General features: G+C 42.2%; 1 protein-coding gene across 3 annotated transcripts in view; it reads left to right on the top strand.

Moving 5' to 3' along the window:
* SYNE1 (spectrin repeat containing nuclear envelope protein 1) overlaps window positions 1–8,721 on the top strand; it is a 1,478,055-nt gene extending 1,469,334 nt beyond the window's left edge. For all 3 annotated transcript variants that reach the window (XM_069234720.1, XM_069234721.1, XM_069234722.1), the window contains one exon: window positions 7,730–8,721. In XM_069234720.1, coding sequence (XP_069090821.1) covers window positions 7,730–7,970 — 241 coding nt within the window. In that variant the 3' untranslated portion in view covers window positions 7,971–8,721. The remainder of the gene's footprint in view (window positions 1–7,729) is intronic.
* The last annotated feature ends 3,916 nt before the right edge of the window (window positions 8,722–12,637 follow it).

Below are 12,637 nucleotides of genomic sequence, written 5' to 3'. Positions count from 1 at the left end.
CTGTTCACATGTTATTCACATTTTCCTTTAACACAACATCCTACAGCCTGGTGCAATGGGTCAGCCCACTTCACCTATTGTCTCTTGTCACTGTGAGTGACAGTATTTTGCTCTTGCTTGTGTGTGTACCTCTACCTGTGAGGTAGTCTACGCGAGTGGCTGGACTGGTAGGCCATTCCCTACTTTTATTTCCACTATTTTATGTTTTTTTTTTTTCAAACTGTTTGCGGCCATTTTTTTACTTACTCTTTTTTGCAAGCATACGCATTCCACTTTTACACAGAAGCAGTTTTACTTTTCACTTCTTTTACACTTTTAATGTCTATTACATATGTTTGTTAAAGCAAATTAAAACCACATGCTTGCTAAGGCCGGACCTGTTGGCTTTGCCAGTGCTGTTTTTTCAATGCCATAGAGGTTATTACTGTCAGGACACAGGGATTGGCATTAGTGGTTGAGGCCATTCATGTGTGTTACTGCAAGATCCGTTCTAAGCAGTCACCTCCAGATATTGCAGTGAGGTTTGCTAATTTTTACGGCCTCTAAATAAAAAGTGTACTGCCTAAAAATTTAGTGGAACAAATGCAGAGTCATCAAATCAGCACTGACCAGCAGGACAGAGCTAGGAAGAGGGATGTCTGATGCCAGAGAGACTGCAATTTTCAATTTAATTTGTGCACCCTCTTTCTGGAACCACACTGATATCTTGCTTCCTGCACGATGTTGGGGGCAGCAGTTAGTTTAGTCCCCTCCACCCTCTTATCTTACATTAGATGAGTGTTGGAGGACGGTGAAGGTGCTTAAATAACAACTCCTTCCAGCACAATGTAGTTCATGCTGCTTAGTGTGCGTGATGCTGGTGCAGGTAAAAGGAGTGGGGGAGGTGGAGCCACAGGAAATCCGGTGCCATGGGGGAGGGAGCAAGAACGAGGAGGACTGGAGGAGAGAAGCAAGTGAAAGGGAAAGAGAGCGGAAAATAAATGTCAGGAAATGGTAGCAGAGGGAAATAAGGGACATGGAAGAATACTGCCATCGGGGGATGAGAAAGTATTGAGGGGATACAAATGGCAGAGAGTTGGGAGCAATAGGACTTGTATCAAGGAGGAGAATGCTACGAGAGTGCCAAAGCAGACAAGATCATTCACATTCCTGCTGAGTCTAGGTCTCCAGCAGGCTTTTCCTAATAGCTGGTGTTTATATGGAGGTTTCTGGGATGTGGGTTCCCTCTTCTCTGGACTCTAGTAGGCATAAAGCTGGGGGATAGGAAAGAAAACACCTTTCTCCTAGGCTGCACTTTTTCGATCTAGCGCAGCAGATCTGGTTCAATAATAGGAGTGTCAAAACAAGGAGGTTTTTAGACTTTGCAGTGATTTTGTAAAACATGATGTTTACAGAAATCCTAATTTCTGTTTTTATGCAAATAACAAAATCCTGGGTCTTTCTGTCTTTTTAAGGCTGTTTTTACCAGGGGGACATTGATCCTCATTTATCTTGGGCAGATTATGGTATAAAATTGGGTTTTACAACATGAATCTCTTTTTGGATTGTCATGCTGTGCATTATTCTGCCATTTAGTGTTGGGTCCAGAATTCTCCCCTGTAGTTGTAGCCCTTCTTTTCTTTTCTTTTTTTTTGTTGGGTGTCAGCGGTTCCAACATTTGGTGTCTTATCCGGCCTCTTCTGGCATCATACGCCCTCCCCGGAAGCTCCCACTCGTGGTTGCCATCTTCAGGTTCTTTTCTTCCGTTGTTGGACTGGAAGCCTAGCTGAGGACACTCCAAGTAATGGAAGAAAATGAAGTTTGGATGGAGTTTCATTGAAAATGTTAGAAGACGACCACCAAAGACTACAGAATAAGGTACCCCAGAGGAACCCAAACGTCGGAAGGAGTTTTGAGTGGGTTTAGAGAATGCCCAGACAGGGCACTCTCTGTTCCATGTAATGGAGAAGACCCCATTTCAGTTCTGCTCAAACTACCATCACCAATTTGCACAGAAGGACAAGCACGAGGTGTCTAACCTATGTATACCACTCGATCATCAAATTGAAGACTGTGAGGCTTGTGCGGGGTTTAAGGCAAGGAGACTGAAGGTGAGGGAGAAGCATAGGTACACTATGCTGTGCAAGGCCAGAAACAAATACAATCCTTGAAAAACCTAAATCTGTTGATTGAAGACAATGTCGCTAAAGGGGCAGAGTAAGAAGGATTGGTTTGGAGCTGCGAATTGTCGATGTTGAGAGAGAACATCGGAAGTCAAGAGAGAAGAAACCTCAGGTAATCCCAAAAATCCCTCGGGTCACATTACAAGGATACTGCAGGCAGTTGAACAGTTGAAAAGACAAAGACGCTGAGAGACAATCGCAGTCGAGAAGTTTCAACCTCAAAAGAGAAGAAAGGCAGGGAGATGCCAAAAAAGGCATAGAGCAAAACACACTCAAAAGATCCTTCAATGTCGAAGAGAAAATCTTCAGTGCCAAAGATCTGTCCGCCGAAATCGAAAAGAAAAAACAATGTCTCAAAGCAGAAATGGCAGCACTTCTGCAAAAGAAGAAAGAATTAGACACCTCACTTCATAAGTTCAGAATCGAATCCCACAAAAGTATTTGACTCAGGAGGAGCAGCTAGAGAAGTAATTCAAAGAGTTAAAGCCCTAAAACCTCAAGTGGAAGAAGAGGAACAGCAGTGCTTCTTCGAGGAAGAGGAGGCAGAGAGCATGGAGGTGTCCATGTTCCAGGAGAATGAGGGCTCAATGTATGCTAAGACACAGTGGCAGGACATGGAGACAGACTGTTATGAGGAGGCAGTCAAACCTATCCCTCAGGACCTTCACCTCCTGATGATAACATTATGCATGGCAACTTACTATAATGGCTATAATGGCAACAGACAAATGAGGTATGCATTTAGGGGAAGATAAATCTCCATCACGCTTCATCTTGGACACTCTCCTTCCATTTCATACTAAGAACCAGTTCTTGCCTATGCTTCCTAGCATTCGTGATCAAGGAAGAGAAGCTTATCTTTCAAGGAACTTGCAGCATTCAGAGCAGTCACACCAGGAGCAGAGAGGAAGTACAAAGACTCCTCCAAGGACACTTTTTACATTAAGGGAACAATACCAGCCAATTCCATTATTGCAGCTATGGCAAAGAAAAATGCAAATATCCCAGCAACATCAAGACCACCCCTGGATAAGGAAAGCAAGAAGATGGATCTGGTAGGTAGAAAATTCGAGAGAGGAGCAGCTATTCATCGGAGAATAGCCATGTCAAATGCTCTCCTGACTAGGTACGCTTACCGACACTGGGAAGAGATGGGGGAGCTAATGAAGCACCTGCCTGAACAGTACAGTAACATAGCAACTTCTTTGGCAGAATAGGAGGGAAAAAATGTTGCAAATACGTGCCTCAAGTCGGTGCTAGATACAGTTGACACAGCAAGTCACCAGATGGGGGGAACAACTTTTAGATTCTACGCTTGGTTAAGAGTCTCAGGATACAAGCCAGAAGTCCAGGTAATATCATTAATGCCCCTTTCAACAGGGAGCTGTCATTTGGCAGTACATTTGATGAGACCCTATAACTGTTGAAGAAGGAATATGAAACTGTAAAATCCGTTGAAGCATTGTAATTCCGAGGAAACTTACCGAGAGGAACACTGATAAGCAGAAAACCGACAGGATGAAGATGTTTCCCTTATTCAACATCGCATCACTGCTTTCAAAGCACAAGCCAAACTCAGTCACCTGCACAGCAGTGACAATATCAAATGCAGGCACGCCAGCCCTTTTGAGGATGGGTACGGGGAAGAGGAACAACCTCCTCCGTAAAGTGACTTAACAAAACTCCAACACCTCTTACGCACAACACCAGTCATAAAATATATCTTAAATCATAAAATGTGGGTATTGCATAGAATTGGTAAAAACACCATCTGTAAGGGAACCAAAAAAAAGAGTGCACTCAGTGGAGGAAGCATCTCATCTGCTCAAAGAATTACTGAAAAAGGGAGCAATAGAAAGAGTTCCCCAAATAAAGAGGTCAGTCAGGAAAATCACTTAACATATTTCCTAATTCCAAAACCAGAGAAAACCCTACAGTCAATACTAGACCTATCATTCATAAACAAATTCATAAAGACACAAAAATTCAGAATGACAACTCTTCAAGAAGTCATTCCGCAATTGCAAGTAGGAGACTACATGGCAACAATAGTTCTAAAGGATGCATATTTACTCATCCCAATGAATCACAGATAGAAGAAATACTTGTGGTATGTAGCGAACAAAACACATTACCAATTCAAAGTACTAGCCTTGGGCATAAAATCTGCACCAAGGGTTTTCACAACATGTCTGGAAACAGTAGCAGCACATCTGCGAGGATACGGGACACATGTCTATCCGTACCTAGACTTCTGGCTAATAAGAGTACACTCTTCAAACAAATGCAAAACACTTATACAAAGGGTGGTAACAACACTTTTCCAACTGGGTTTTGAGTAAATACAGAAAAATCTTCAATAAAGCCGGAACAGGAAAAGATCTTTCAAGGAACAAGACGAAACTCCGTTATGGTAAATGCAAATCTCTGCGAGAAAATGATAGCATCAATACTGAAAGAAGCTCTCCTGGACCAGAAAGGGCAGTCTCGTGATAGTGAGGACTGTGGGGAAGATATTGGGGAAATGACATCATGTATATCTCAAATTCCACATGCAAGGTTGCATATGAGACCAATTCAGAAATGGCTGACAACCCAATGCCCACAAGCTACAGGGAGCTAGGAGGATCTAGTGGTTGTCACACAAAAAAATACAGGAGGAGATGGTAAGGTGGAGCAGATCACATTGAACATTACTACAGACGCTTCACTTATCGGTTGCGGAGCACATATGGACTCACTCAAGGTCAGAGGTTAATAGGAGGAGCAAGAAGCAGTCCAACATATCATTGTTCTTGAACTAAAAACAGTGTTCCTAGCCTTAAAAGCCTTTCAGAAACAGCTGTGAGAAAATAGATATTAATCCAAACATACAATACTACAACAGTGTTGTACATCAACACACAGGGAGGAACACAGTCCTTTCATCAATCAAAATTAGAGTAGGAAATCTGGAAGTGGGCACAACCAAGAGAAATTTATAGCAATTCATCTTCCAGGAAAAGACAATGTCCAAGCAGACAAACTAAGCAGACAAGCTTCAGTCTCCCAAGAGTAGGAACTCAATCAAGCAGTACTCAAAGAACCATCTTTGCAAGTACACAATAAAAGAACAGTCATGAGAACAGATCCCCATTTCTCACTCAAGGTAATTTCACATTTTTTGCTAAATCAAACCATTCAAATTCCTAGTTTCTTCCAAGAGCCAAAAAATCAAGCAGAAAGAGCATTACACACGCTAGACGCAAGAAGAGCAATCATGGACCACTTGGAAAGAACAATGAAAAAAAAAAAAAAAAATGGTTTCTTTGCTGATAACAATCTGGAAAAATCAGTGACAAGAGTACAATTGCTAAATGAATTTCACAAACCATTCAAATATGCCACCAAATGCAGAATTGCAGTTGAACACCAAACCAAAAGCGCATTCTACAAGCAAAAAAGGAATAACTAATGCCTTTCTAGCAAATATATTCTTACAAGAAATTTGCATGGCAGATGTTTGGTCTTCAGTCCATATGTGTACTAAACATTATTTTGTAGACATTGAAATGAACAAGTAAGCTCAAGTGGGATAAAACATGCTTAAACATATATTTACTAAATTGAGTCCATCTTCAACCCAACCTCCACAGGATTAACCTCAAAGTTTCTGTGTTAGAGTAGTTTTGCAGCTTGAAAAAATTCATGAGCAGCCCACCAACCTCCACTAGAAGATGGGAGAGAAAAAAAGAATCTGAAGATGACAACCACGAGTGAGAGCTTCTCGGAGGATGTATGATGTCAGAGGAAGCTGGATAAGACTCCAAATGGAGTACTGAGTACTGCATGAATACTTTACACGTTGCTTCTAACAGACACTGACTGATTTGTACCAAGGTACCAGAGGATGAAGCACGTGCTTATTTAGTGACTTTTGTGGTTTCATCCTGACTAGGACGGTGATTATTATTTGTGGCCGGTTCTCACCTCCCTCAGCTAATACTCTGATTTTATACAGATAATATACTTATTTAAGAATTCATAGGAAGACACTTTTACATTCAATTAAATAGTGAATAATGTGTTGTACATAACATGGTGCAAGGTTTTGAATTGGCATCCAATCCACAGGAACATATTTTTAAGCTGTGTAAAGGCCATATTAAAATCTGATTTCCTTTGCAGTGATGGTTGTTTAAGAAGTATTGTTTAGCACTTTTTATTTGTGTAAACAACGCCACTACTGAATAGAGAATATATTGATTCAGTGCAATATCAAACAGTTAAGCGCCTGTTTCACAGGCATAATTAATTTATTGATAAGAAATCCAGTCAGAATAAAAGTAAATCACGCCTAATTACAGCAAAATATTTGTGAATCCGTCCCTTAATCTACTGAAGAATATGTTTCTGTAGTAAAAGAGGATTGTTTTTTAAAATGAAACAAGTGCAAATAGATTTGATCTAAGTGGTAGATTTACATTTTGGCAGATGTCAGACAAGGAGCCATTGTACTGTTCCACTTCCCTTATATAGAGTGCACAGACATCAGTACACTCTGGTAGGATGAACGGGACATCTCCCACTCTATGAGGCCCTTGCACCACAGGAGTATCACTTTTTAGCAATGTTCTCGTGGTGCAGTTCCTTGCACCATATTTACTAGGCAGTGTTAAGCGACTTTTTGGCTTAACGCACCTTGTAAATACGGCCCCTTCACCCACATCATTTAGTGTGGGGGGGTGTGCAATGGGTGTTGCTGTGGGCATGCCACTTCAACACTCATTGCATTTTGACGTTGCCCCAGATTTCCAAGGAATCGTAAACCTGAGGCAGCGCCAAAGACTAACGCCACCCCAGGAGTGGCGTTAGCATGGCGCAACGAGGAGAAATACTTTTATTTCTCCTCGTTTTTGCTTTTTCTATGTCTGCATTCTGCAGCACAGTGAGAAAGAGCAAAATGCCATGAATGTTTGTTAATGTGCGGGAAGATGTCTCTTCCTGTACACAATCATTAAATAATGACAATTTGCTACTTGCACAATACAGCACACATAGAACTAGCAAATTGCCATTATTTATTGTTTATGTGCTGGGAGGGACACCTTCCCGCACATAAACAATCATTCCCTGCAACGCAGTCACCCTTGCACCCTTGCACTTTAGTGCAAGGGTGCCTGGGTTGGCGCTAGGCAGATAAATTTAGAGCTAGCGCTAGGGGAAACACAAGAGTGCATCGTATTTTTGTAAGTATGGCGCATCGCGGCGTTTCTGAAGTGGGGCGGCGCTGCACCACTTACCCGTAAATGGGGCCCTAAATCTGGCCCTAAGTCAATAGAAAGTGACTAGACGTTTTTTCTTAATATCATGTTCATTTTTTTTTTTTTAAATCATGTTATCCCATTCAAGCTAAGAAACTGCTCAAGATCGAATAGGACATGGGTACATTTAGTACAGTTGCTGCCCAGTCGCAAAGTTATGTTTTCGAAAATATATGCAGACATGATGTTAGGAAGCACTGCGCGATCGACAAATGAGAATCACATATTTTTGTATGTTGTCTTACACTCATTTTTCTTTCCCAGGTCCAAAGACAGTGGCTCAGATTTCTCCCATTCTGAGACAGAACGAGGCCGACAACCGCCTTCGTTCTTCTTCCGTGTACTAAGAGCATCTTTTCCACTCCAACTGTTGCTGCTGCTGTTGATTGGTCTTGCCTGCCTCGTACCAATGACTGAGGAAGATTACAGCTGCACTTTGTCCAATAACTTTGCTCGATCCTTCCACCCAATGCTCCGATACACCAATGGTCCTCCTCCCATATGAAGTCGCAGAAACGTAGGGAAACGTCAGTGAGGGGACCTGTGCAATTGTTAGCGAACTCTGTAGCAACTTTTCCTATTTGCTTGAACATTGTGTCCATATTATTACACTGGCAGCTATAAAGAAAAAAAATGAAGTGTGTGGCCATATTACAGTAAATTATGCTCAACAGAAAGAGCACCCAGTAGCTGTTACGAGTAACATAAGAAAGGTGCTGCCAAGCAGCATGGCCTGTCTGTTGACACATGTTTAAGAACCCTCTTGGCCTACCCAATGTTACTTCCATTTCCCTGTACTATGCATATCCAAGGACAATATAGGTGACTACATTTTGTTGTTTAGTCTAACGAGTTGTAGGTTATTTCTCACCAAGTACACTATCAGTATTTTAAAGAGGCTGCAAACCAGCGCTAACGATCTTTTGGAAGCTTGTAATATAACATTTTAAAGAGCTTTTATGGCAATTATTTTTTTACTCCCCTCCCCCCCCCCCCCTTTCCTTCATGATTTTAATGTGTTTTTCTGGGCATGGTCTCCTAATCTCTGCTTCGAATGCACATGCTGTAAATTTAAATGGCACTTTTCTATGGTCAAGGAACTCGACTGATTAATTAAAATCATGGAAGATTTTGTGAGAAAATATTGAACGTCGAGTGAAAAAAGGAACATATTATTTATGTCTGTACAGTTTGCTATGCCAACTTTTGTTTGTAATGATTTATTTGCACTTATTATAGATTATATGAAACAGAAATTTTTTCCCGTGTTTTTATTGTCCAACAGTCTATTTGATAAGTATGAAATTGCACAGAAAATGTACCATGAAAAGTTGCAAGTGGCTTTAAGCGTCTGGTGCTGACTTAATGTAAGCATGCGGAAAAATACACTCACAGATGGACCGTATTTGATGGTGTGTATATTCCTGTAGTGTACAATTAAAGTACACAGTGTGCAGAGGCCGAGTACTTGCTCTTATACATTTTTAATCCGATTATAAAAGAGATAAAAAGAATAAAATGATACCTTAATATTGTCCCTTAATGTAATGCTATTATGCTCAATTCAGCATTTAGACAGAATGTCCCCTTACAGTTGTAAGGTTTTTGTTAATATTATGGGAGGCTGCTGGGAGTGCAGCAGCTCTCCAGCAATATTAAAAAACAATCATTGGCAAAGCCAATAGGTCTCCCCTATAAAAGAGCTATTGGCAATATGTTTTAGTCATGTTGTACACCGGTGTAGTTGCTGTTCAGCATGGCTAAAAGTTAGTGTTGTATAGTGGAGTGGGGGAGTAGAGTGTCATAGAGTGGATTTGTTGAAGTGTCATAGTGTGGAGTAGGGGATTAGAATGTCATAGACTGGAGTGGGGGGATAGAGTGAATTTGTTGGACTGTCGCAGAGTGGAGTAAGAGGAGTAAAGTTGAGTAGAGGGGAGTGGAGTTCAGTGGCAGAAAGTGTCGCAGAGTGCAGTGTCATAGAGTGGAGTGGCTTAGAGTGGGGTGGACTAGGGATTGAGTGGGCTGAAGTGGATTGAGGTAGTGGGGTGGATTGTATTGTGGTAGAGTGGGGTGAATTGACTGAAGTGGGGTTGATTGAAGGGAGTAGAATGGATGGGTTGATTTGGAGTAGGTTGGGGTGTATCGAAACAGGGTGGGGTGGATTAGAGTGGGGTGGATTTGATTGGAGTGATAGGACTGGGGTGGGGTGAATTGCATTGGGGTCGCTGGATTGGGATGAGGTGGTTACAAGTGGGGTGGGGTGAATTGGAGTGGGGTGGAGTGGTGTGGAGTGTGCTGAATTAGATTGTACTATAGTTGATTGAATTGAAGTGGGTGGATTGTGATGGATGCGATTGGACGGGGTGGGGTATGTTGGATTGAATTAGAATGGAATGAATTGGAGTGGGGTGGGGTAGATTAGATTGGAAGGGGTGGGTTGGATTGTGGTAGAGTGAGTTGAGTTAAGTGGATTGGAGTAGAATGGGGTGGATTGGAGTTAAGAGGGGTGGAGTAGGATTGGAGTGGGGTGGACTGAAATTGGCTGGGGTGGATTCCATAATGGTTAGGTAGACTGGAGTAGGATGAATTGGAGTGAGGTGGATTTAACTGGGGTGGAGTGGATTGGGATGGAGTAGATTGATTGGGATGGATTGGATTTGGTTTGGGTGGATTAGAGTGGGGTGGATTGTATTGAGTTTGGGTGGACTGGATTAAGGGGGTGAATTGGATTGAATAGGGTGAATTAGATGGGGTGGATTGGAGTGGGTACATTTGGAATGGGGTAGATTAAATTATTGTGGATTGGATTGGAGAGGGGTGGATTGGATTGGAGTGAGGTGGATTGGAGTGGGATGGACTGAGTGGGGTAGCTGGATTGGATTGGAGTGGGGTAGATTGTATTGGAATTGTGTGGAAAGGATTTGAGTAGGGTGAATTGTATTATAATTGGGGTGGATTGTATCGGAGTGGGGTGGATTGAATTGGAGTGGGATGTGTTGGATTGGAATAGGGTGGGTTAGATTGGAATGGGGTAGGTTGGATTGGAATGGGTGGTTTGGAGTGGGGTGGACTGGTGTGGGGTGTTGTGGGATGAATTGGATTGTGCCAGGTTGTAGTAGGGATGATTGGTGTAGGGGGCATTGGGAGGATTGCAGTGTGGCAGACTGAAGTGAGGTGGATTGGATCGGTGTGAGGTGAGTTAAATTGTGTGGGCTGGACTGGAGTGGGTTGAATCAGTGTGGGGTGAGGCAGGGTGGAATGCAGCAGGGCACATTAGAATGGAGTGAGGTGGACTGTATGATTATGTGTAAAAAGCATAATTTAGGAAATTACACATAAGAAAGAAACAAGGCTGCTTTGTAATATTTAGACCAAGATAATCATAATCTTTTGAGAACAGCTAGTGCCCACGAGCAAAAAACAAAACAAGAGCACATAGTGAGAAAAGAAGATTTGGCAAAATAGAAACTATAGAAAATAAAACTTTGCGATTTTGTCTGTCCTGCTTGTTACGTATTTGCCAGTCACACACCTTCGGTTTGCAGGGCTCTAGAAGTTAAAAAAGTACCGTAATCATGTCAGGAGTAGCAGGCGGGCACTGATTAAGCTGAATTGATCATTGTTTGATCCCTACTCTACGGTAAGAAACAGAAATGATGCTAGGCCTGCAGTGACTTGTTATGAGGAAGTAAGGTTTAGTACCATGCAATCAACAAATGGTATGCACCAGGCTGGCTACAAGCCCTTTTATGTTAACAACAGTGTTTCACCTGCGAGACGCATGCGCGCTTGCAGGCTCAACCCCAAAAATACATAGTACATGGGTCATTGAATCCACAACCCAAGGAGAGCTCACTATATATTTCCAGTTCTCCTAGCTGGAGCGCTATTCTGTTCAACTGAAGTGCAGGGCCCCCTTGTGGTTATTTATATGACTGTATTTTGTGGGCTTAAAATGTTATAAGAAAGACTCAAAGACCCATTTTTTTTTCATGAGGCTTCATAAAAAAATATGACAGTCACTTTTATTAAACATTGCAATGTGTGGATTTATAGAATGTGCATTTTTTTACAAATATTGGTGACTTTTTGAGAAAGCTGATAGGTCTCCTTTATATATGTTAATATGCTGACCACTTCATAAAGGCAATTGGCCTATTTGTATATTTTTTCGGAGCCTTTGATGAAGTCACTAAGTCTGGTTTAGTTAAAATAAAATGACACTCTTTATAGTATAGCATTACATAGTCAGCCATGCATGCCTGTGGAGTTGGGCAAATGACTTATCTGGAGCTCAATGAAACACAGACTTGCCTCTGAGGATGAACCAAGGATTGAACCCTCCATACTACCAACCTTAAAAAGAGTTAGAGAGTCAGTCACCAGCCCTCCACCTTTTTCACCTTTGCTTTTAACATCTCCACTACACCACCACTTTTATCTCCACATTCCCATCCCCCAACACCCAGGATACTGGCTCAGACTGTCTTGAGTCCTTATTTGTAGCAGGACCATTAAGATGTGCCTTTCAGGTCCCAGAAGGGAGAAGAACTATGAAAGAATTAAATACTCAACACCCTAGAGGATCCTGACTTTGAACCCTACCCCGCAACACCCTCTCCATCTGATTATGTGACCCCTATAATGTATATATTTATATATGTTCGATGGCATGTGTAGCTGCAGATACACATGCTGTGCACATCCCGCCATCTGGTGTTGGGCTCGGAGTGTTACAAGTTGTTTTTCTTCGAAGAAGTCTTTTCGAGTCACGAGACCGAGGGACTCCTCCCATTTCGATTCCATTGCGCATGGGCGTCGACTCCATCTTAGATTGTTTTTTTTCCGCCATCGGGTTCGGACGTGTTCCTTTTCGCTCCGCGTTTCGGGTCGGAAAGTTAGTTAGAATCTCGGAAAAAACATCGGTATTGTTTGCGTTCGGTATCGGGTTAGTTACAGCAGATCGACACCGAATTTAGGAGAGTTCCGGTGGCCCTTCGGGGTTTTTTCGATCCCCCGTCGGGGCCTGGTCGGCCCGGCCACGTGTGAATTCAAGGCTGATGGAACGGACCACATTCCGCTTCTGTCCAAAATGCCATAACAAGTATCCGTATACGGATCAGCATCTGGTCTGTAACTTGTGCTTGTCCCCAGAGCACAAGGAAGATACTT

This window comes from Pleurodeles waltl, chromosome 5 (genome assembly GCF_031143425.1).
Source record: "Pleurodeles waltl isolate 20211129_DDA chromosome 5, aPleWal1.hap1.20221129, whole genome shotgun sequence".
Classification (NCBI taxonomy): Eukaryota; Metazoa; Chordata; class Amphibia; order Caudata; family Salamandridae; genus Pleurodeles; species Pleurodeles waltl.
The sequence above is the reverse complement of the archived record's forward strand: the minus strand, read 5'-3'. Positions and strand labels throughout refer to the sequence as shown.